The sequence below is a fragment of the Giraffa tippelskirchi genome, chromosome 5 (assembly GCF_054371585.1).
Source record: "Giraffa tippelskirchi isolate mGirTip1 chromosome 5, T2T-mGirTip1v1.2.pri, whole genome shotgun sequence".
Classification (NCBI taxonomy): Eukaryota; Metazoa; Chordata; class Mammalia; order Artiodactyla; family Giraffidae; genus Giraffa; species Giraffa tippelskirchi.
In genome coordinates this window covers 131,725,731-131,751,518 of record NC_137279.1, presented here as the reverse complement: position 1 = coordinate 131,751,518, position 25,788 = coordinate 131,725,731, and the positions used below count along the sequence as shown (strand labels likewise).

The 25,788-nt window shown below is 39.2% G+C and overlaps 1 protein-coding gene across 2 annotated transcripts; it reads right to left on the bottom strand.

Moving 5' to 3' along the window:
• Positions 1-21,033, bottom strand: LOC145507961 (guanylate-binding protein 2-like). Of its 2 annotated transcripts, none has more exons than XM_081495506.1 (11): positions 20,812-21,033; positions 15,419-15,627; positions 14,738-14,865; positions 13,703-13,812; positions 9,336-9,532; positions 8,749-8,991; positions 5,726-6,006; positions 4,104-4,316; positions 1,974-2,076; positions 1,259-1,452; positions 1-288 (listed from the first exon to the last, which is right to left on the bottom strand). In XM_081495506.1, exons 2-11 carry the CDS (start codon positions 15,606-15,608, stop codon positions 172-174), a joined length of 1,776 nt encoding a protein of 591 aa, XP_081351632.1. In that variant the 5' UTR covers positions 15,609-15,627; positions 20,812-21,033; the 3' UTR covers positions 1-171. The 2 variants fall into 2 exon arrangements, with proteins under 2 accessions (XP_081351632.1, XP_081351633.1); XM_081495507.1 differs by having other exon boundaries at positions 15,419-15,622.
• Positions 21,034-25,788: the final 4,755 nt, after the last annotated feature.

Here is a 25,788-nt window from a genome sequence, read left to right as displayed (position 1 = left end):
TAGGTTAAACACTGCCTTCACATTTTATTTCATCTTTGCAAACCTTATGCCTCAATGAAAATGCATCTTATGACTTCAAGTTTAGTGGCAATTGTTTGACATCTTGAAGTTGCTCGTTCAACTTGTTCTTAACAGATAGAAGCTGGTTAGGAAATTATGGGCCTTAGGTTTTTAGAGAATATTACATGATGATGATGATTCTTCCTTTTTTTTCTTGAGGGCTACAATCTCATCATGAAGTTTCCTGCTCTCCTTTTGGAATCCCTCCTGGAGAAGTCGTTTCTCTTCCTAAAAGGGAAAGTGGAGACGGAACACACACAACTTAAAACGTTTCCCACACTTGCTAAATTATACCTATATTAATCCCTCATGGGTTGTGAAACTTCTTTTTGAAATCTTTTCCTCCTTTAATTTTCATTATATCTCTCTTTCTTGAGTCTAATATCAAAATTTTTCTGGGTTTTATTTAGCTTCAGAAATATTCTTCTCTTATGGTTTCTAAAATATTAGTGACCCCTAGAATTAATTTTTTACCTCCTTCAAACTGAAACAACAGTCTTTAAAGAAAACCTGTCCTTTTCTATCTCAACTCTGTATCACATGAACTCCCAAATACATATCTAAGAAGGCAAGGAAGATGAAGGAACACCAGAGGAAGGTTACTATAAAATTCAGAATCACAGCAGGTATTTGATCAGGGAATTTAGTACAAGTCTCCAAATTTTGCTAGAAGAGATAACAGAAATAAGTTGAGGAGATAGAGCCTACACTGGTCCACACTATGTTACAAGGTAGACATCTCAAATCAGCATTGATTTGGAGATCAGTCTGGAGAACACAAAGATACTAGCAGCCTGTGTATGTGGTTAATTGTACGATATGGAATTTCCTGGTGGCTCAGATGGTAGAGAATCTGCCTGAAATGCAGGAGACCTGTGTTTGATCCCTGGGTCGGGAAGATCCCCTGGAGAAGGAAACAGCAACCCACTCCAATATTCTTTTCTGGAAAATCCCATGGACGGAGGAGTCTGGTAGGCTACAGTCCATGGGGTCGCAAAGGGGTCGGGCACAACTTAGCAACTAAGCAACAAGACAGACTTCAATAACCAGAGATGGTTAGGGGTAGAAGCAGTAAGGGAATGAAATGTCTACTAGTGTTTGGGCTAGAACAGTCCTTAAACTGATATAATTCTATAACTTCTAAGAGCTTTTGATTCAGCACAGTGGAAGATAGAATGGAGATGTTACAGTTGAATACCTGAAGTTTAAGGGCTACAACCCTGTCTTGTTCTGCTATTAACTGGGCCCTCTCATTTTGCATCTTCTCAGTCAATTGCTTCACATGTTCCTGATGACTTGCTTCTTTTTCTTGCATCATCTGTTCGTTCTTCTTTTGCATTTCCTGTAATATTTTTATTGAAGCTTCTGCAGCTTCAGACTTCATACGTTCCACTGAAGAAGAAAAATAAGCAGAGAAATATGAGAATCTTAATGTATTTTTATAGCTTTATTTCTGCTTTCATCCTTTTTGCTTGTTTGCTTATCTCATGAAGAAAGCCTCTTTGAAGGCTTTTCTTTAATAATTTTTTGCACTGAGCAATTGCACTGAGCAATCAGAATATGACTGCCAATGCAGGAGATGTGAGTTCAGTCCCTTGGTGGAGAAGATCCCCTGGAGGAGGGCATGGCAACCCACTCCAGTGTTCTTGCCTGGAGAATCCCATGGACAGAGGAGCCTGGCAGGCTACAGTCCATGGGGTTGCAAGAGAGTTGGACACAAATTAGTGACTAAACAACAAGAATAAATCAGAAGACAGATTAACATAAATATTGGTTAAGTAGAGAATCCTCTAAAAATATGAAATACACTTGCTATTTTTTGCACTATAGTAATATTTCAGGTGGACCAATGTGGCTAACATTAACATTTCTAGGGCTTTCTAACTATCTAGAGTGTTTTCAGTTGTTCTCACCTTCAATGTCTTTTTCCTTTTCTGTCAGAGACTGATCAGTCTGTAGAAGTGCATCAGCCACACCCTCTTTGGAATCCAAATATTTCCTCAGTGTCTCTTCTGTCTATTGATGCAGACCAAGTTAGAATTAGGAAATAGAGACTATGGGTTAAAGGAAAACCTAGCAGTACATGTTTAAATTCAATTTCATTTTACCCATTTTAGAATTGATTAATGAATACTATTTCAAATTAAACTGGCTTAAAACCCAACTCTAGATCCACCCTCAAATTTGCTTCATTCTCAGTCACCCCAATGTTAGAAATGTAATCAGTAAAGCTGATCTTCTAATTGTATGGATTATAAACCTTATGCCTGTTCTTTATATCAGCTAATGGTACTTGCTTTGGCTTCAAAATAAAATGAGCAAGAGCCCAACAACTGTAACCTACTCCTCCCAAACACACTGGTCCAGGATATTATCACTTCTTGCCTGGACCATGGTATTAGCTTCATGATTGGTCTCTCTACTTCCTTCTATTCTTGCTCCCCTACAGTCTGATTTCCTGAGAGCAGCTAGCGTCGTATTACTTTAAGAAAGATCACTTCACTTGGATGCGCCAAATCCTCTGCTGATTTTCCAGCTCTTTTCAAGTAAAACTGAAACTACTCTCAGGGCCCTCCAGGATACTACCTGGTTATCCTCTGGCCTTGAGCATCTCTCTGACCTCACCTCCTGCCACCTCTTTCTTTGCTCATTGCCCTCTTGCCACATTTCTTGGACATAAACCAATTTATCCTTCTGGGATTTTCTGTTGTTTGAAATTATCTTCTTCTAGATGCTCGCTTGGCTTACTTCCTTCCTTGAAGACTGTTGAAACAGCACCTCATCAGAGAGGCCCTCTCTAAAATCCTATATATAAAATAGGACCATGTTTCCTTCCTCTCCTAGGCCTGTACCCTACCTTATTTTTCTTCAGGGCAACTTTTTTCTCTGCGATAGCAGCTTCTAGAGTCACCCTAATATTTTTCTCCCCTTTGTTCTTAGTAATAGAACCTATTTTTTTTCCAATCAGGGCACATCATAGGCCATGACAAAACACTGCATTTTTTTTAGTCAACCTCCCTGGCAGCTGGAGGTGGCCATATGATTAAAATTTGGCTAATACCACTTATGCAATGGTGGTATATTGGGCTTTTTTTCAGATCACCTTAAAGAGAGTTGATCGAGAGACCTTTTACTCTTCTGTTTTCCCCTTTTCTTCCCATCTGTAACATGGAAGGAATGGGTGAAACTCCAACAGCCATCTTAGACCATGAATTGATCTTGAAGATGGAAGCTGGGTGCTAAGGTGCTGGAGCAGAACAGGAGAGTCTCGGAACAGCATGATTGTGGACTTGTAATAGCAGCCTGGACTCCCTCTGCCTTACTTCTTGTATATAAGAGAGAAAGAAACTTTTGTGTTCTTAAGACACTCTTGTTTTGTTTTTAAATAATATGTGCCCAAACCTAATTCTGACTGATATAACCTGAGTATACTGGCACAGAAGCATAGTTATGAGCCAAGAGTTTCCTTTTAGACTTGCCATTTCAGCTGTACCACTTATTACCTGTACATCTTAGGTGAGTTATTTTACTTCCCTCAGTTTTCTTATTTATAAAATGAGGACATTGATATCATGTACTTCAGAGTGCTCTTGTGAGGACTGAATGAGTTAAGCCCATTTGTTTCCTAACACAAAATAAGGTCTATATGTGTGAACTGTTATTATTATTAGATTTGCTGTAAGCTATACTTTGTTGATTGCTGATGAATACTTTGAAAGAACTTGCTTCTTCTTTAAACTGCACTAATCCCAGTTATAAACATATAGTTAGGCCTTAGTAGAGAATTGTTGGATGATTGAGTGACTAAATTATTGAAAAAATTCTGCAAAAGTTTTTGAGGGCTCCATCTGTGCTTCCAAGAAGCACTACTATGGGATGAGTCTGCTATTCATCTCATAGTAGTCTGTCCTATTGAATAAATCAGTGAATAGTCAATGAAAGCCACAGGCACCGTTTACCCATTGCATTTTTGTTGTTCCCACTGTAGTTTGAAAGAGTCACTTTAGCGAGGCCCCAGAAATGGTGATCAGTAGGTAGTTTACCTGTACCCCCTTTTTGGGGACCTGGAGGTACTTATCCTTCAGCTCATTCATCTTCTTAATAAATAAATAATAACCTCCTGGTTTAGAAAATGTTCCCTGCTTCACATCTTCATATAGAGGATGAAAAATATCTTGAATTAAAGCCATGCAGTAATCTGAGGACGCTTTCATGTTCTGTTTACAAAAGTCATCTCGCTTTGCTTCTAACTCGCCCTGTGAGGTGAAAAATAGCACAAATGGCACCGTGAGCCACGAAGAGGATGTGAACCACACGTGGATTACTGGGAAATGCTTCTCCTGCAGAGAATGTGGCACATAAATATAACACACCCCTCACCAAGATGGGAGATTCTAGACAACTCTTAACTAGAGTGCTGGTTTAAAAAATACATCTACTTCTCTTTGTGTTTATCTGAAGCTTTTTTCCCCATGGTTTTTTTTAGCTTCAGAGAATGATTCTCAAAGCATAAACACTGCTCCACTTGAAACTCCTCTTTTTAAGTCCCTGATTTAAGAATAGTTTACCACACAATAGTCCAGTATGGCAGGCCTGCAGGAAGTTCCTGGTTCCACCAATTTGTGACTTAGTGACATTCAACCTTCATGAAATGAGATTTCTTTGTTGGTAAAACACAGGAAATTGTATCTATCTCATAGATTCCCTGTCAGGATTATAAGCAGAGGTATAAAATGTTAAGCCCAGTGACTTCTCTGTAAGTGCTCAAAAGGGTCAATGATTAGTGGTACATTCTTTAAAATAATAGTACTTTTGCATATTTTCTCAATATAAGGCTAATGAAGGTAATGGAGATTGTACAGCAGTTAATGTCTGTATGGAGAAAGCCTACAGAACAGCATTTTTACCTACATTCAATTATAGACGAGAACTTCCGCGTTTCTTTACTCTAGAAAGACATGCATAATCTGCTGACCTTCACTATTTAGTTTCATCAGAACCTTTGGAAGCAGGAGGGTATGATTTGTAAAATTCTGCCCTACAAGTCAGGGAAGGGATTGTCATCTGTCAAATGATAATTTTTAATACAACAATCCTTCCTTAATTTGGAAGAACTCAGACTTGAGTCCTCAAATAGCATTCTAATGATTGATTTCTCTTTCTTGTCTTTCTGAATATTTTACTGTTGCTTTACATTAAACACAAGACATTTTTAGGGTTTTCACAAAGAAGCGAATCCTTCTATATTATTAGCAGTGAATATGAAAGCACTGTGTCTTTGACTAACTTTAAATAAAAAAATAAATTAAAATAATCTTATGTTATAGTCTTACAGTTTACTTGTTTGATTAAAATACGGCATCTATAGGATAGAGATTAATAGATGAGGATATTTTTAATAATCATAGTTGGTCGTGATACCATAGTCTCCAGGAATAAGGCTAAGAACAGTCTATTCTTTTAGTAAAGAATGCAAATGAGTACATATAACTGAGGGCTGCTATCTTTGGGTCTGGGAGGACTACTTATAGCAAGAAAGGCTTATTCACATTGTTGTATGGGAGAAACCAACACAATATTGTAAAGCAATTATCTTCCAATCAAAAATAAAAAAGAGAAAGGCCCAGATTTTTCTTCCTCTCATTAACCAGAATAGCAAACATACCCCTAATTTTTTCTGAAACACTTGGTCCACATCCTTGAAAGAGTTCTTCATGAAGACTTCAATGGCCTCTTTCTCAGTGGCCCTGTGCAGGTCCAGCAGTTCCTGAAGGGTTTCTGTGGGCAGCTGCAGCTTCTGGCCCATCTGCTGGTCATAGTGGGCAATGGCCTTTTGCACTGCAGAGAAGTTCTCGATCTCGGCCAAGGCCAGGACTGCACTCTCCATGCAGGGCAGATCCCCACTGCTGATGGCACTGACATAGGTCACCACCAGCTTCTCTAGACCTATGAAAGGGAATTTAAAAAACAGTGACTAAGAGTTGGTGAGACAGAGGAACAAGCTGTGTTAGTTTAGTCCTGAGCATGCAAATTTAATCTTTCTGAGTCAACTGATAGTGCACTTTTTATGCTTCTCAAGTGTTACAAACAGTAGTTTTAAGAATTTTTAAGAATTGTGATGGGATGTTTTGCTACCCTCTAGGTTCAGAAGAGTTTAAAGCTTCCCTTTCTTCCTTCTTCCTTCACCCAAATGGAAGCTATTGCAATGAATGGGTTAGAGTAAGGATATTTTGCAGACAAGATGGTAAGTCTTAATCTTTTCTTAGCCTTCCTGAATCTCCCTTTCTTTTTTTAATGAGCTCCCCTTCCTTTCTCAATTCTAATTAAAATAAAGGTCAAGGAGACATTTTAATGTACACAAGCACATGCGTGTGTAAATGTAAGTGTACATGTGATGCATCTCACTAGTTCTGGGTCTGGCCTAAATAAGAGGGTCTTCCTAATATTCTTTCATCAGAGCTCCATGCAGTGTGATCAATTCATCCAAGTTTGCCAGGGAATTCTGGTTTTAACACTGAAAGTCTTATATACCAGGAAATCCCAGCCTTGGGAAACTGGAGTGGTTTGTGGCCCTACAACTACTAGTTCTTGACTACAATAAGCTATCACCTCATACTGGTCAGAATGCCATTGTTCAAAGGTCTACAAATAGCAAATGCTGGAGAGGGTGTGAAGAAAAGGGGACCCTCGCGCACTGCTGGTGAGAATGTAGATTGATGCAGTCACTATGGAGAACATTATGGAGGTTCCCTAAAAAATGAAAAATAGAGTCCTCTTATGACCCTGCAATCCTAATCTTGGGCATATACCGAAGAGAAAACTATCATTTGAAAAGATACATGCACATCAATATTAACAGCAGCACTATTTAATAGTCAGGACGTGCGTGCATGCTCAGTCACTTTAGTCGTGCCTGACTCTGCGACTCTATGGATGGTAGCCCACAAGACCCCTCTGTCCATGGGATTCTCCAGACATGAATACTGGAGTGGGTTGCCATACCCTCCTCCAGGGGAATCTTCCTGACCCAGGGATCATACCTAGGTCTCCCACATTGCAGGTGGATTCTTTACCACTGAGCCACCAGGGAAGCCCCAGTCAGGACACAGAAGTAACCAAATGTCCATCAACAATGAATGGATAAAGACGATATGGAACATATATACAATGGAATGTTACCAAGCCATAAAAATGAAATAATGTGATTTGCAGCAACATAAATTGACCTAGAGATTATCATACTAAATGAAATAATCAGACAGTGAAAGACAAATATCATATGATATCACTTATATGCATGTGTGCTAAGTCACTTCAGTCATGTCTGACTCTTTGTGACCCTATGGACTGTGGCCTGCCAGGATCCTCTGTCCATGGGATTCTCCAGGCAAGAATACTGGAGTGGGTTGTCATTTCCTCTGCCAGGGGATCTTCCCAACCCGGGGTTTGAACTCAAGTCTTTTATGTCCTGCATTGGCAGGAAGGAAAACCAATACTGAATAATCCAAATCTAAACAACTTCATCCATTCTGGAAAACTATTCCTCCTCCAGATATTTCTTTTAGTAAACAACATCTGTTCAAGTAGTTGCTTAAGCTCAGAATCCTGGAGTCAAGCTTAACACTGCCGTATCATTTCTTCCACACATCCACATGCCTTCCATCATCAAAACTTATGGATTTGATATTCAAGATGTGTGAGGATTCTGTTAATTTTGACAGTCTCTATTGCCACTATCTTAGCCTACATAATTGCCATTTATTATAAAATATTGCAAATATCGTTCATCTTCTTGTTGCTTCATGTACATCCGTCCAACACATTATCTATAAAATATTCTGAAGGACTGTATGAAACATAAATTACATATCCTTACCTCTTTGCCTGTCATTCCTCAAGATCTTTTCACTGGGCTCAGACTTTAACCTCCTTGACGTCATCCGCTAGCCCTTTCAGGTATGGTTCCCTGTGTACTTTTCCACCATGACACCACTCTTATTCACTCTACTCTTGTTCAGATCACACTCTTTCCTTTACATTCTTGTAGTTGCAGAGTTCTTTTCTGTCTCAGGCCTTCTCATATCATCTTATCTTTGTCTGAAAACTACTCTGACTATTATTCTGATTAACTCCTACTCAATTTTAAGCTCTCATCTTACATGTCACTTTCAGAGACAAATATTCTCTGTCTTTGAATCCAAAGTAGCACCTTTTGTTCCCATCATGTTGGAATGAGGATTATGCCCAGTGGTTGGTGCATGGCAGGCACTCCTAATCAGAGTGCCTAATCACACATTTTTGCATTGATTAACAAGAGAATTGTGTTAAGGTGAGTGGCAAAGCCTCACATACATGGAATATTTGCCTTCTCCTGACTTTGTCAATAATACACCTCTCCTGGAAGGAAACTTCATAAAAAGGGAGTTGAGAAGTTGGTGGAGAAGGTTACTACACCAGGATAAGATTCTAGTTCTTTTTCTTTATTCATCTGACTCATGTGAATATTAGATAATACCAGAAATAGTTTTAGTTCATATGTAAAATTCACAATGTGACCCTTGTGGTGTGTTTTCCTCGGCATCATTACACTCTGTATTTGTCAGAAGTAATCCTCATGCCTCCCATTTCTGTTGTCTACAATGGGCAGTACGAAGGTCCAGGTAAGGAAAGACAGTAAAAGCAACTCACGAGGCCCATTGACTGTGATACCGTCGGACAGAGTCTTGGCCTTGGAATTGCTGAGGATGTAGGAGCAGAAGTCTTCAACTTGTTCTACGAATTCAGGGTTCAGATCTTCCTCTTGTAGCTGCTCCAGGTGGATGAGGTACTTCCTATGAGCAGGGCGATCAAAGATGAAGCACTTTTTCTCTGGGAAGAACTTTCGGATACATAACCGAGGTTCATTAAAGTTTTTAGTTTTTTTATCATCTCCTAGAGGAATGAAAATCAGAGGTTTTACAACTTCAGGCTACTTCAAATATACACCCTTCAACTTTGTAATTTGCACAAATCCTATATAAAGAGGTAAAAATTAACTAATCACGGATCAGACTCAATAATTAAAGGGGTAAAGAAATGAAATTTGTTTCCTTCTCCAAGAAGGAAGTAACTTAAAATCAGATTGCACTGATTTATCTAAGAAGTGTTTCATTTCCTCTAATAGAGCAGCCAGGATAACAAAGTTATAAAATTATAATTTTCAGTGTCTACGTTGAAATGCTCATTCTGATACTGTTTTCTCTTTTTTTTGTTTGCCAACTATGAGTCCCAGTAACCTTGTTTTAGCTTCAGTGAATTCTCCAGGTACTCATCAGGAGTGATGGCTTGTCCATCTGCTACCAGCTCCAGGGAGAAATCTCTCAGAGTCCACACAAAGTCTGGAAAAAAGCTCACAAAGTTGGCTGAGTCTTGGACCTCATGTTTATCAGGTGAGGATTTTGCCCTGATTCGATCTGTCAGCTCTGTCACATAGCTGGGATGCTAACATAGGAAAACTGCAGAAAAGGAGCAGCACCTTTTATGCTATACTGTTTCCCAAAGCTTATCTAAAATAATTTTTCTTAATTAGCTTATTCATTCATTCCACAAACATTTATTGAGCAATTACTATAAACCAGGAACTGTCCTAGGAACAAATAACATTGTGATGCGTGAGAAAATGCTACCATCTACATTCTAGTGAGGGCTTCCCTGGTGGCTCAGAAGGTAAAGAATCTGCTTGCATTGCAGGACACCCAGGTACAATCCTGGGTTAGGAAGATTCCCTGGAGAATGGAATGGCAAAACACTCCAGTATTCTTGCCTGGAGAATTCCATGGCCAGAGGAGCCTGGCTGGCTACAGTCTATGGGGTCGCAAAGAGTTAGACACGACTGAGTGACTAACACACACACACACACACACACACATTCTGGTGAGGGGGACAGATGATAAACAAGTGAACAAAAATATAATAATCTTGAGATATTGATAATAGTTGCCTTGAAGAAAAACGAACCTCAGCTAAACTTAAGAGAATAACTGTGTGTATCTGTGCGTGGTGCTGGTTTATGTGGTGGTACAGGTAAACTCATTCTGAGGTGATCATTGCACAGAAATCTAAATGAACTGAGAGAGGCTGCTATGTACTAATCCAGGGGAGAAACCCTCCTGGCAGAGGAAATAGCTCTTGCAAAACCTCGGAGGGGAAACCATTGAGTGTGTCTAACATACAGCAGGGAGGCCAGCGTGGCTAGGGCAGAAGTCCTGGAATAGCTAGGGTCCAGACTATTAAGGCACTGTAGGCCATAGAAAGTGCTTGAATTTTAATCTAAATTTAACGGGAAGCCACTGAGAAGCTTTGAATTGAGAGGGGAATATGACCTGATGTTTGTTTTTAAAACAAAAAACTGGCAGGTGTTGTACCTATGAGAGGCAAGAGAGAAGAGAAAAAGAAGGTTAGGCAGTTAAGAAGATAACCCGGAGGCGAGAAGATGGAAGCGTAAACTGGAATTACCATTGAAGAAGTGGTGGGAATTAGCCAGCCTGGGCAAAACCTATGACAGGGGAGCTGACCGGACTGCAAGCAATAGTTTGTAGGATATAAAGAAAGGGATTGTCTAGGATGAATACTAAGCTTTTGATCCAAAAATCTCTATGAGTGCTATGGAAATTTACTGTGACGTTGAAGGAGTGATTTTGGTCAAAAATTTAAGACTTCCAGAGTTAATTCCACACATGTATGGACACCTTATCTTTGACAAAGGAAGCAAAAATATACAATGAAGAAAAGACAGTCTCTTTAAGTGCTGGGAAAACTGGTCAACCACATGTAAAAGAATGAAACTAGAGCACTTTCTAACACCATACACAAAAATAAACTGGAAATGGATTAAAGATATAAATGTAAGACCAGAAACTATAAAAATCTTAGAGGAAAACATAGGCAGAACACTCGATGACATAAATCACAGCAAGATCCTCTATGACCCACCTCCCAGAGTAATGGAAATAAAAACAAAAATAAACAAATGGGACTTAATTAAACTTAAAAGCTTTTGCACAATGAAAGAAACTATAAGTAAGGTGAAAAGACAGCCTTCAGGATGGGAGAAAATAATAGCAAACGAAACAACTGACAAAGAATTAATCTGCAAAATATTCAGGAAGCTCATGCAGCTCAATACCAAAAAAACCAAACAACCCAATCAGAAAGTGGGCAAAAGAATTAAACAGAGATTTCTCCAAAGAAGACATACAGATGGTTAATAAACACATGAAAAGATGCTCAACATCACTCTTTATTAGACAAATGCAAATCAAAACCACAATGAGGTATCATCTCATATCAGTCAGAATGGCCATCATCAAAATGTCTACAAACAATAAATGATAGAGAGGGTGTGGAGAAAAGGGAACCCTTTTACACTGTTGGTGGGATTGCAAACTGATACAGCCACTATGGAGAACAGTGTGGAGTTTCCTTAAAAAACTGGGAATAGAACTGCCATACGGCCCAGCGATCTCACTGCTGGGCGTACACCCCAAAGAAACCCAAACTGAAAGAGACACATGTACTGCAATGTTCACTGCAGCACTATTTACAATAACTAGGATATGGAAGCAACCTAGATGTCCACTGGCAGACAAATGGATAAGGAACTTGTGGTACATATACACATTGGAATATTACTCAGCTATAAAAAGAACACATTTGAGTCAGTTCTAATGAGGTGAAAAAAACTGGAGCCTAATATACAGAGTGAAGTAGTCAGAAAGAGAAACATAAATACTGTATATTAATGCATATATATGGAATTTAGAAAGATGGTGATGATGATCCTATATGCAGGGCAGCAAAAGAGAAACAGATGTAAAGAACAGACTTCTGGAGTCTGTGGGAGAAGGTGAGGGTGGGATGATTTGAGAGAATAGCATTGAAACATGTATGTTACCATATGTAAAATGGATGGCCAGTGCAATTCAATGGTTGAAGCATGGCAACCAAGGCTGGTACTCTAGTATAACCCAGAGGGATGGGGTGGGGAGGGAGGAGAGGGGGGGTTCAGGGTAGGGGAGACACATGTGTAACTGTGACTGATTAATGTCAATGTATGGCAAAAAACCATCACAACATTGTAAAGTAATTATCCTCCAATTAAAATAAATAATTTTTTTTATAAAAGAATCCCCCATATGTTTCTATTTCAATAGTGTCAGAGTGAAGTGAAAGTCACTCAGTCATGTCTTACTCTTTGCAACCCTATGGACTATTCTCAGTCTATGGAATTCGCCAGGCCAGAATACTGGAGTGGGTAGCCTTTCCCCTTTCCAGGGGATCTTCCCAACCCAGGGATTGATCCCAGGTCTCCCACATTGCAGGAGGATTCTTTACCAGCTTAGCCATCAGGGAAGCCCAAGAATACTAGAGTGGGTCACCTATTCATTCTTCAGCAGATCTTCCCAACCCAGGAATCAAACCAAGGTCTCCTGCATTGCAGGAGGATTCTTTACCAGCTGAGCTACCAGGAAAGAATTTTTTAAAAAAGAATCCCCTATATATTTCTACTTTAATAGTGTTGGAAGCATGATAATAAATATTCAATTCATTGTAGTCACTTAAATATTTAAGACTTTTGTGGGTTTTTTTGCATGTTAATTTTGAGATGTTTCTTACACATCTAAATGGCAACTTGTAAACAACTAGATACACAATTTTGTACCTGAACGTGGTGGTCATTATTGCTGAGACTTTTAAAATTTGGTGGGTGGGTGTGGAAATCTGTTAGTCTTCCAGTCACCTAAGAAAGGATACCTAAGTAAATTCCTTTGCTTATTAAACCTGCCACCTGCCAATCTCAAGTGATCTGCCATTCTCTTTTGTCTCTCTTTACTGTCTGGGTGAGCTTCCCAGGTGGTACCAGTGGTAAAGAACCGTCCTGCTAATGCAGAAGACTAAGAGACATAGGTTTGGTCCCTTGGTTAGTAAGATCCTCTGGAGGAGGGCACAGCAATCCACTCCAGAATTATTGCCTGGAGAATCCCTTCGACAGAGAAGCCTGGTGAGCTACAGTCCATAGGGTCACAGACAATCAGACATGACTGAATCGACTTAGCACACACACACATACATGCTGTCTAGGGACTGGGGTTAGTTTCAGATTACACACAGGAAGCTCCTAAGGAGATTGTGACCCAAAAATATTAACTCAGATAGGAGGCATACAGAACTTTGTGCAACTAAGTGTCTGAGGATGATGTGTGATCAGAAAGGCTTGGGCTTCCGGTGGTGATTGAGGTAAACAGGGATGGTGAGCATAAGCATGTTTTGTTTAGTTGCTCAGTCATGTCCGACTCTGCGACCCCATGGACTGTAGCCTACCAGGCTCCTCCATCCATGGGATTTTCCAGGCAAGAATACTGGAGTGGTTTGCCATTTCCTTCTCCAGAGGATCTTCCCGACCCAGGGATTGAACCCGGGTCTCCCATGTTCTAGGCAGACGCTTTACTGTCTGAGCCACCAGGGAAGCCTGAGCATAAGCATAATGGGGTTCAATAAGAAGGGGACTCCTGAGTTCTTCTGCAGTGGACCACCACTGTAACTGGTGATAAAATGAAGCTGTTCTTTTCTGGATTTCATGTTGTCTAGTCCACAAAAAGGATACTGTAGTTGGTCCATGGCCTGCTGATTGATGGTTCCCATGCTGTTGTATACAAAGGTGCTGCTCAGGAGAACTGCCAGGGCAAAGATCCAGGAGTCATTCTGGTTATCTCCCTAGAAGTCATTGGAGAAGCCACACCAAGTAACTAAAAACACATGATTCCATTTCAGATGGTCAGACTCTGAACCCAGCTGTCTCTATTTGGAGACACGTTAATCATTTCCCTGATGCAAAGTTTTATCCATCTGTACATGATTTTAAAAATATAAAATAAACGATGTAGTGAAATTTAAATAAGACTTTATATAACTGCATATGAGAGTATAAAGCAAATAAGCACTTGATCAGGTAATAGAATTCAAACCTATCTCCTGAACTGAGATTATGATCTTCTGTTCCCATGACATGTCATGATGAAGCACCTTTTAAACAGTAGTTAAAATGTACCCCTTTAACAAGAGTTTTCAAGACTTCTAAGAGTAGTAATGTATGATCCTTTATGAACAAAGCTGTTGTTATCAGGTCTTATACTCTGCTTCTCTCACTAATCATACAGCTGTGGATAACACTGTTTCCACCATCTTTCTGGATTCCTACTCTGACAAGTCAGACATGTTTATAAACTTTCTAGATAGATTTAGATGCACCTTCAGTAGCTTTATCAGAATGTTTTCCTACAATATGAAAGGAAAACGACTTAAAAAGTCATTAGTCATTATTTTATGGGTTACAAAAAATATCAGTGGGCTTTGTTGACCACTCCCAATGCTTGTATATATGGCCAAGATAAGCAACAATTCTTAAATTAGCCCATTATTCTCATACTTAAGTGTTTAGTGCTCTCACATAAAGCTCACTTTGGATTGCTTCAAATTGCATTTGAGGTTAAATCTTGAGCACAAACAAGTAAGTAAAATAAAAGTAAAATATAATATGTTAATAGTATATATTTGAAGCACAATTCAAAGGGTGGGAAGTGATAGTGCCAGAAGGGCTACTGATTTGACATAAACAGGATTGGAAGATTTATTTCTTTACCTTTTCCACATCCCCCAGGCCCTCGGTATCAAGCAGAACCAGAGTATGGTCTGGCTTCTTGGGATGAGGCATACACCACATCCAGATGCCCTTTGTATGAGACTGCACCGTGGAGCCCAGAGAGAAGCCTGCAAGAGTGCGTGGGGAAAAGAGAGAACGGGTTTTTAATAGCAGGTGGATTGGATCTGGAAATTGAGACATTAGTTAATAAAATCAAGGTTTAGAGAAATAAATGAAAGCATAATCAATATTGATCTCAATTATGAGAAAAAAAGAGAATTTAGAACATTCAGTACAAACTGAAATATTTATATTACCTTAGAGATCAGTATAAGCTTGATGTTAATCCACATACATTTTAGTAAATGTTTTATTGTTTATTATTATCTATGTTTGTTTTATCTATAACTACTGTTATAACTCCTATAAAGGAGTTTATAACTCCTTTCAGAAAGGCAGGTTTATACTTCAAAGAGGAAGTTAAGGCAAAGTGGGAAGAAAAGAGTCGACTCTTATCTTCCAGCACAGAATGAATTTTAGAAGTCCATCATTAAATTGATAATTAGCTTTCAATATTCCTCCCAGGTCTCTCACTTCCTCTCCTCACATCACCATGTTGCATGTTGGAAGTTTTGTGGGTGGACAGAAGGGACTTGGCTGGGCTCTGCCCATGTTACTCACCCTTTTTCTTCCCAGCCAGCTTGTTCATCAAGTAGGATTTGCCTGTGCGGTAGAGGCCCACGATAGCCACCACCACAACAGGCTGCCTGATGGCAGACAGGATCTTCACAGTTTCTGGATTAACCAACAGTCGCCCATTGATGTTCTCAATGAGGCACTCTGGGGCTGACATGTGCATCTCTGAGGCCATGTCCAGGGTGTCTCCTGATCTTCAAGGGAAAAGATGGCATGGAAACCAACATTTAGTCAGTGCGCTGAGTGAGAACTTTACAGTTAGGACCAAAATTTGGTTTTCTCCTTGAACTTTGTTCCTTGTATGTTTTCAAAAGCCCAATGGCCTCTTTAATGTTGTCCTATAGACTAGCCCGCTGGTTCTCTTTAAAAATAACTTTATTTTGAAGGAGCTTACCCTTACACAAAATCATATGTTGGATACAGAGAACTTCCATATGCCATTTCCCCAGCTACCCTATTATTAATATCTTATGTAACCACAGACAATGATTGAAACAGGACTTTTATATTGAAACAATACTATTAACTAAGCTACACAGTCTTCCCCATGTCATCAGTTTTCCTTTTGTCCTGGTTGCTTTTGTCCTAGCTTTCCTTTTGTTCCTAGTGTCCTTTTCTGATCCAGGATGCAATTCAGGATCCTTTGTCACATTCATTCATTACCTTTGCTTAGTCTTCTCTCATCATTGGCAGTTCTTCATTTTTATTTTGTCTTTCATGACACTGTCATTTTAGAAGAGTATTGGCCTGTCATTTTGCAAAATATCCCTCTGTTTGGGTTTTTCTTATGGTTCCTCATAATTAGATTGAGGTTATGTTTTTTTCTTTTTTTGGCAAGAATGCCGTGGTTGTGATGTTCTGCCAGTCTCGGTGTATCATATCAAAGGTTGCGTGATGTCTATAGAACACATTCCGGTGCTGTGATGTTAACTTTGCTCACTTAGTTTAGGTGTTGTCTGCCAGATTTCTCCACTGTAAAGTTACAGTTACCTCCTTGTAATTAAAAAAGTTAACATTGGGGGAGATATTCTTGAGACTGCAGATACATTCTCCTCAAAGTTTCATATCGTTTCTTCAGTGCTGATTTTAACATCCACTGATAATGATTCTTGCTTGTAACAGTTATTACTGTGGTGCTTGACTGTAGGTCATTTGTACTTCAGCATTCCTTCAACATTAGCTGAGGTTCTACTTCAAACAAGAGCTATCCCTTCTTCTCTATTTTTTTCCCCTGATTTAATTATTTAGTTGTATCAGTATAGACTCATAGATATTTATTTTATTTTATTCTGTGGGGTTTAGTACTTTACTATCATTTTCTTGAGGCTCAGCAGTAAAGAATCCGCCTGCCAAGCAGGAAAGGTAGGTTCGAACCCTGGGTTGGAAAGATCTGGGAGAAGGAAATGGTAACCTACTCCAGTATTCTTGCCTGGAAAATCCCATGGACAGAAAAACCTGGTGAGCTATAGTCCACGGGGTCACAAAAAGTCAGACACAACTTAGTGACTAAACAACAACAAACAAATTATTATTTAGTTATTGCTTCATTTCTTCCAGATTTGTTCTTTGAGAGCTTATTCAACCTGGCTCCTGGGTCATTTGGCCATGCTTCCATCATATTCTAAGCACTTTTTTACTTTGTGGCACCAAACGGTATTCCTGGTCCATCTTGTACTTTGCCTGAGTCAGCTCTAGATTTGGCCATTTCTCCCAGAAACCCTGATTCCTTTCTTTGGATAACAGAACTTTGATGCCAGGATATAACACTACGTCTGTACCTTATTTCTAGGTCCCCTCAGTGGGCCAAATTCAGAAATACATGTATGAATACTAGCACATGTAGATACATCTATATTTACTTCTGTATTTCTGTATACAACCTTAATTTCCTGCTGATGTTTTTAATTGGAGGATAATTGCTTTACAATGTTGTGTTGGTTTCTGCCATATTACAGCATGAATCATTCATAAGTACATATATATCCCCTCCCTCCTGAGCCTCTCTCTCACCCACCCATCCCACCCCTCAAGTTGTCACAGAGTGCCAGGCTGGACTCCCTGTGTTATATACTGCTCATGTTTCTTGTTGCAGTTCAACACAACAGGAATTACTCAAGCTTTACCTTTCAACTCCATACTCTGACTGTGAAAGCCACAGCTCTTATTACCATAAATTTGCTTATGTGCTCAGTCCTAGTATATGTATAAAGTAGTTTCAAAGTTGCTAATCTATATCTTGGTGATAAATAGATTTACTAATTAAAGTGCATTATTAAGATACAGTTGTTTTTGTCTCTAACCTAATATATACAGTCAAAACACTGTATTCTGGAATTCTTAGGTTAGTTCTTTCCTTCCTCATCCTCTTGAGCTGTTAATTTATTCATTTGTAACACAGTCAGTTTCATTTGTTACTATTTGTACTTCATTTAGGACTCCTCCACATCTTGGTCGGGTTTCTGTGGTAGCTCAGAATCTGCCTGCCATGCAGGAGACCTGGGTTCAGTCCCTGGGTTGGGAAGATCCCCCAGAGAAAGAAATGGCTACCCACTCCAGTATTCTTGCTTGGAGAATTCCAAGCAATTGGACAGAGGAGTCTGGCAAGCTACAGTCCATAAGGTTGCAAAGAGTCGGACATGACTGAGTGACTAACACTTTCACTTATTTCACATCTTGGTTAATTTTAGTATGTGATTATTTTTTGAGTATGTGAAACATTATGTAGTTCTAAGAGTCAGAGCTTTCCAAAAAGTTATACTCAGATCAATGTCACTTCTTATTCATCTGACCACTCTATTCCTGTTCCACCCTTCTATTCTTGAAAGCTCAGTCATGTCCAACTCTGTGTGAACCCATGTAGCCCACCAGGCTCCTCAGCCCATGGGATTTCTATTCTTACTGCCTCATAATCACCCAGTCTATGAGAACAAACCAATCTCATTAGTTTCTGCTTGATACTTCCTAGATATCCTTTCCATAAATCAGATATATTTTCTTAATCACATTTTTAATAGGAAAGATCACATTTTACAAATATATGGAAATCACTTTATATCACTTCATAGAAAGCTTTCTCATTCTTTTTAATGGGTGCCTACTCCATTAAATGTATATACCGGAGTTCACTTAACCACACCTATGTGTGGGCACTTAGACTGCTTCTAGTGGTTTTCAATTACAGTGCTGCAATGAATAACCTTGCTTTCATATTGTTGCAGCTGTTTCTTCAGAATAGATTCCTGGGAATGAGGTTGCTCTGTCAAAAGGCGAGAGTATATACTTTTGTTGCTTATTGCCAAATTCTTTTCCAGAAGAAGGGTATACCAGACTGCATTTCCACTGGCTCAGCTTGTAATCACATTTCCATAACATGGAGATGTTTTTCCTTGTGTCTCACATCTTCTGACTTCATTACAAAATTTCCTTTCAAAGCTTTTCACCCTCAAATTTTGATCTTTGGACAGAACATCCTGAGCTGTCTCTCTTCAGGCATATATAACAGGCAGTCTGTATCTGGGGAATATTGTGTCAAACTTATTTATAGAATGTGAAACACATGCCATCCTAACCCAGTCTTAGACCTGGTTTCTCCCAAGTCTGGTCCTGGGCAAGCTCTGAATCAGACTGAGACTCAGGGTCCCCAGCGGCTTCCTCCTCTCAGGGACAGGCATTCCTGAGCTGCCACAGCCCACCCTGTCTAGCAACTCACTGGTTCTTAACCGTTGATCTGCATCTGAATTCATGTATTTTCACCCAAGACTGATACCTCTAATCTGAATCTCACTCTTCATGACAAATTGAAATTACAATAGAGTAATCATAGTTCAGACATACAAAACTAGAGTTGAGTGCCATTAAGAATTTAGTCTAAGACATATCCTAGTACCATGAAGCTTGAATTTTCTCTGACCTGTATCAGACCTAAGGACACCATCAGCTCTATTTGGGACAACGTCTGCTACCTACAACTTTATGGCTCAGGATTCCCTCCTCCCCCCACCCCCATGGAACTTTAAAACCACTTCAGCAATTTAAACCAATTTAAAATCAATTCAGCAACCAATTCAGGTCCTTACTTTTTGCCTTAATTATAATCCTTAACACAGAACCGTAAATAACTGGTCTTAGTTTTGACCTTTATAAACTTTTTCTATTTTGTAGTCAAGAGGAACACAATTTTTTAAGTGTTTCTTGAACTTGTCTCCCAGGCTGCAGTCCTAATAAACCTTGAATAGAACACCTCTTCATTTTAATCAGATCATAGTTTCTGAAATTTTTGTTAACACTCTATATTTCACTCAATTATGTTACCAAATTTTGACCTCCTTGTATTTGAAGATTGATTCTTTATTATCTCCACATATATCAACTGGCATATTGCTTTTAATTATCTCAGGTAATGAAGCTACTCTTATGAAACATGATCTTATAAACGATCATGTTTCCTCTCTGAAATCTGTTCTATATAGCATATTTATTTGCATGGTTTTAGTCATGACCTCTTTAACCAGGACCTGATGATTTGATAATTTTATAGCATTAAGAGAAGTTGAAGTTTTCTTTTAGTAATGCCCTACTTACCTTGTTAACTTCAGTGTCTCAATTCCTGTAACTTCCAGTGATCATGATAAAACTTTTATTAGCTTTTTAAGATACCGACAAAGACAGACTAAGGGATACCAGTTTTTATTCTTATCCTATAAGAAAGCATGATTGCTTCTATTATAGTTGATTACTTCTGACTTCTTCCGGATAAAGACTGGAATCTCATATGATGCCAGTCTTGCCACCTATCTGGCTTCCCATTTCTCTAGGAATGGCTAAAAAAGTTTGTTTTTTTTCTTTTTTCTGTGTTAGTACTGTACTCATTTCCTCTTACAACAGTGGCCCAGCAGTCCTCGTGGCAGGAAGATTGTCTGGTTTCTAACATGAGGCATAGCACTTTTATAAAATGAGAATCAATCCGTTACTGACCAGAAAAAGTGGCTGCACAAAGATTTTGTAAGCTCCCAAATTACGATAACCTGTAGCCTTTTTTTGTAGACCCCAAGTTCTAGCACTTGGAAAGTTTGCAATAAAGACAGAAGTGAACTCTGAGCTTTAGTAAGTGGGTTTTATCAAAGACAAAGATATTTTAACAAAGTGTCAAGAAAGAATCCTGAAGCATTCCTGGCTCTCAGTTTAGACTCTGCCTCTGCTGGAAACCAACTCAACACAGAGCTCAGCAGTGGGCACTTAGGGGACACCCTGCTGTCCAACATCAGACTTTCATCTGAACTCATGACAGATCAGGCTCTGTGCAGCCTGTCTTGGTATGATGGCTTTAGAGAAAATGTGCCGCCTCCTGTAAATCTCTTCCCACCCAGCCTCAGTCTTACCCGGTGGAGAGATTCTGTAGAGGTGAGCAGAAAGCTGTTTCAACTGGAAAGTTAGAAGAGCTTGTCCTCTTCGTTTTTCTTCTGAGTTTAGCTGTGCTGGTTTCACTTTTCTCTCTCACTGGCAGTTTGGGCTTTACTTTACCCCTCCTATCTCCTGGGACTACCTAGATTTTCCTCAGACACCCAATGATAGGAAAGCAAAACTATCGGGCAATGTCTGCCAAGAAATAGACAGCACTGAAAAAGAAATAGACAGCACTGAAACTGAAAGTAGAGTCGCAGGCCACAAACAAACTGCGAGAGCTATGCTAGTGAGAGAGCCTGACATGATGCCTCAGCTTTAAATTTAAATCTTTAAATTTTATAATTAGAAGACTTCTTAGAGACTGCTGAAAAGAAAAATGAGACAAAGACCCATTGGATCAATTAAAATAATGCTGTTGATTTCTTGTTTGGAGACAGTTCAAAAAGTATTAGGATGAGAAAACCTAATATAAGAATTTTCTAGGTCCAGTTAGATTCTATCACAGTGTAGCTGGCTACTCGTATTTAATGAGTGAGGACTGTAAGTTCTCCAGGGGAATGACTGTGTCATACATTTTTTAAATTCTCCATACCTAACCCCAGTACTGCTACTTAGCACTTAATAAATAATAAAAAATGAGGTTAGAGTCCATTTTTTGCACATTTGATTCATACCCACTGACAACTTCTTTACATACATTATCTCCTCTTAGTCTTACGCCACAATATTTTTAGCATAATATTACTTGCTTTTACCACAATATTAGAGAGATTTAATAATGTGTTAAAATCACAAGATAGTAAGTATGATTGAACCCCAAAAGTCTTTCTCCAGAACCCATGCTATCAACCACCTCACTTAATACCTCTGTGTTTGCCAAGTGAACAACAATACTAATAATATTTATTATTTATCAATTTCTTCCTAGGCCAAACTCTTTACATATTATTACCTATGACATATAATATTTAGGCAGCTTGAGTTTGCAGTAGTCCTTGGGCTCTTTGGGGCTTCCCTTGTGGCTCAGCTGGTAAAGAATCTGCCTGCAATGCAGGAGATCTGGGTTTGATTCCAGGGTTGGGAAGATCCCCTGGAGAAGGGAAAAGCTACCCACTCCAGTATTCTGGCCTGGAGAATTCCATGAACTGTATAGTCCATGGGGTCGCAAAGAGTCAGATAGGACTGAGTAACTTTCACTTTCACTTTCTTTCACTTGGGCTCTTTTGATTGAGGACTTCCTTGGGACTTTGACTTACTCTTTGCATGGCCTTCCAGCTGTTTAAAGGCCTCTGTGCTCTACATCAGGAGGTCTAAGCCAGGATTCCCCAAAGGTCATTCTACTGAACAGTGAGCCTCTGGAATGCTCCTTGATAAAAATATTTCATGGCCAAATAAGTTTGAGAAATCTCTTGTTCCCCTGTTAGGGCTTTACCAGGAATAGAAAGAGCAGAGGGAGGAAGGGAGGGAGGGAGGAAGGGAGGGAGGGAGGAAGGGAGGGAGGGAGGAAGGGTTCTGTAACTTATTTCTCACATTATCTTTTTCTCCTTCAAGTAACTAATGTGTCTATATACTGCTCTGTTGCCGGAGTCCAGCTGCAGCCGGTCCAGAGTTCCCTCAGGATGGACGGCGTCTGTGATGCGAATGAGAAGACACAGCGAGTCTTAGCGTTTCCAAGTGTTTCCCAACTTTATTGTTTTTAAGACAGCTTTTACATTTTTAGTGGTACACAGAAACAAAATCTAAAGTATAGAGTCATATCAACTCAGCTTAGTGGGCATAACAACTCAGCTTATTGGGCAAACCAATTTTGCCTAATAGGCAAACCAATTCAGCCTAATGGGCCAGCAGTTTTGACCTTGCTCAAAACCGTTTGCATGTCTTTAGTTACCAAAAGCCTCATTTTGTTTACATCATCTTCTGGCCTGGTGGCCTGCTAACATCTGGTGACTCTCCGTTGACAAGGGTTGATCGGTCAGAACATTTTTGCACCAGGCACAGTAGGAAAGAATTCATCAATAGAAAGTTTTAAGGTAAAACCTGTTTTTGGCAATCCATTCCACGCCCTGAGCTCAACAGAAAAGAATGTGGTTCCATAAAGTCATAGAAAAGCAAGCTGAAGCTTAGCTCTAAGTAAGAATCATCAGTTAAATCAACAATTGTCTTATTATTTGTATTAAAGCTAAACTTTTATTTATATAAATTTTTAACTATTATGTTTTCATTATATAGGCTAAATACATTAAGAGTAAAAACATAGTGAGTAAATATAGACTAAGTAACAGTTTCATAAAGCAATATTTTTTATATTTCCTAAAAAGCCTTTTTTCCTGCAAAGGGTTTTGTGCCCATAGGGGCTTTCTTCGCGGAGGCTCTCAATGCTGTTTTATTGTTAAGGATCAGTCATGCACATTAGCTCCAAAGGCACAGGCTTATTTATTAAACAAACTAATACGCTAACAAGAGTTTAGATAAAAATACCGACATCCTAGATAATCTAATAGGGTGCCACCGTCCGAGGGCCCTATCAATCAGGGCTTCAGATTGATCTATTTAGGAAGAGATCAGGAAGGGCCTTTTAACTAAGTCACAGAAACTAAGAAGAGGTTTATTATAGTAAACATCAGAAAGACAGATATCACCTCTTTTTTTTTTAATAAATTTATTTATTTTAGTTGGGGGCTAATTACTTTACAATATTGTAGTAGTTTTTGCCATACATTGACATGAATCAGCCATGGGTTTACATGTGTTCCCCTTCCTGGACCCCCCTCCCACCTCCCTCCCCATCCCATCCCTCTGGGTCATCCCATTGCCCCGGCCCTGAGCATTTGTCTCATGCATCGAACACGGAATGGTGTTCTGTTTCACATATGATAATACACATGTTTCAATGCTATTGTCCCAGAACGTCCCACCCTCACCTTCTCCCTCAGAGTCCATAAGACTGTTCTATGCATCTGTGTCTCTTATTCTGTCTCGCATATAGGGTTATCGTTCCCATCTTTCAAATTCCGTATATATGCATTAGTATACTGTATTGCTGTTTTTCTTTCTGGCTTACTTCACTCTGTATAATGGGCTCCAGTTTCATCCATCTCAATAGAACCGATTCAAATGTCTTTTTTTTAATGGCTGAGTAATATTCCATTGTGTATATGTACCACAGCTTCCTTATCCATTCGTCTGCTGATGGACATCTAGGTTGCTTCCATGTCCTGGCTATTGTAAACAGTGCTGCGATGAACATTGGGGTACACGCGTCTCTTTCAATTCTGGTTTCCTCAGTGTGTATGCGCAGCAGTGGGATTGCTGGGTCATATGGCAGTTCTATTCCCAGTTTTTTAAGGAATCTCCACACTGTTCTCCATAGTGGCTGTACTAGTTTGCATTCCCACCAACAGTGTAAGAGGGTTCCCTTTTCTCCACACCCTCTCCAGCATTTATTGCTTGTAGACTTTTGGATAGCAGCCATTCTGACTGGCGTGAAATGGTACCTCATTGTGGTTTTGATTTGCATTTCTCTAATAATGAGTGATGTTGAGCATCTTTTCATGTGTTTGTTAGCCATCTGGATGTCTTCTTTGGAGAAATGTCTGTTTAGTTCTTTGGCCCATTTTTTGATTGGGTCGTTTATTTTTCTGGAATTCAGCAGCAGGAGTTGCTTGTATATTTTTGAGATTAATTGTTTGTCTGTTGCTTCGTTTGCTATTATTTTCTCCCACTCTGAAGGCTGAGAAAGACAGATATCATCTTTAACGTGAGCGCTGAGGCAGCCTTCCAAGAATCCCTGAGGCCTGAGAAGCCTTGCTTGATCAGTCCTTCTCCTCATGACCCTGTCATGGGTGGGATCTCGTGAGCTGGCTCCTGGCACTCTGTGTTGATTCATATAATCTTATCTCAATGTTCGATCCATTTTCTGAGTTTGAGTTAAATTCTTTGAGTGGTTTCATTACCCTTTTCATGCTACCAAGGTCCCGCTTATTAATCTGATTGTAGGCACCTGGGAAGAGCAATTTTTCTTCTCTATCTTTGAAAGTACCCAGCAAAGTTCTCAGCACATAGGTGATGCATAAATACTTTTGATATAACAACCTATGATTGAAAAGCAGTGGCACCTAAATGTAATCAAATCCATACTATGCACCAACCTTTGTTCTATGCATTTGGTATTAGTGTTAGAAAGAGTAAATGTAGAAATATAAGCAAAGTACTAGATTTGTCCCCATTTTACAGATGATAAAACCTGAGGCTCTCAGAGACTGTGAATTGTCAGAAGTCCTAGGCTAGTAAGCATGAATTTGGACCTGAATTTGAAACCGTCTAGATCTGTCTGACTTTGAAGCCAATACTCTTTCCATTAATGTATAGTTTAAGGCTCATAACAATACTTTAGATATGGGGTAATTATTATCCCCATATTTAATGAGGAAAAAGAGTCAGAGAGTAAGAAATGTGTCCACCTAAATATTCTTGTGTACTTTAAAGTATACCCTTCGTATGTTGGGTACTGTGTTCTATGGATATTCAATAGATATTCAATAGAACTTAATAAAATTCAGTGGAATTCCTTTTTTTTGCTCTTCATTCCATTCTATGTCTCCGAATTTCCATCTGGCAATATATACAAATAAATAGTGATGTGATATAAATATGAATAAAACTAATCTTCACCTGAAAAAATTACCTCCTATTTAGTTGAAGAGAGAGTTAAATAATAAACTACTAAATGGCAAACATTAGAATCAGTGGGAATGAGAAGAGCAAGTGTGGACAGAACAAATTGTAATGCAAAAGCTATGGTGGATGCTCATTTAAAATATTATCTCAGACTTATAACACCAGCATTATGCCTCAGCTGAGAGCTTGAGGACCAGCCAATAATCATTTAAAACTGGCAGAAATGACGACTTTTAAATGAATGGTCCTAGGCCAATGAATATCCACAAGGAAAA

Coding starts and splice junctions, on each gene's coding strand:
- LOC145507961 (XM_081495506.1), bottom strand. CDS start 15,608: ATGGCCTCAGAGATGCACATGTCAGCCCCAGAGTGCCTCATTGAGAAC. Junction 9,533..13,702: donor CAGGCCATGGACCAACTACA/GTATCCTTTTTG, acceptor TTAGCATCCCAG/CTATGTGACAGAGCTGACAG. Junction 4,317..5,725: donor TGTTTCAGAAAAAATTAGGG/GTATGTTTGCTA, acceptor TTCACCTCACAG/GGCGAGTTAGAAGCAAAGCG.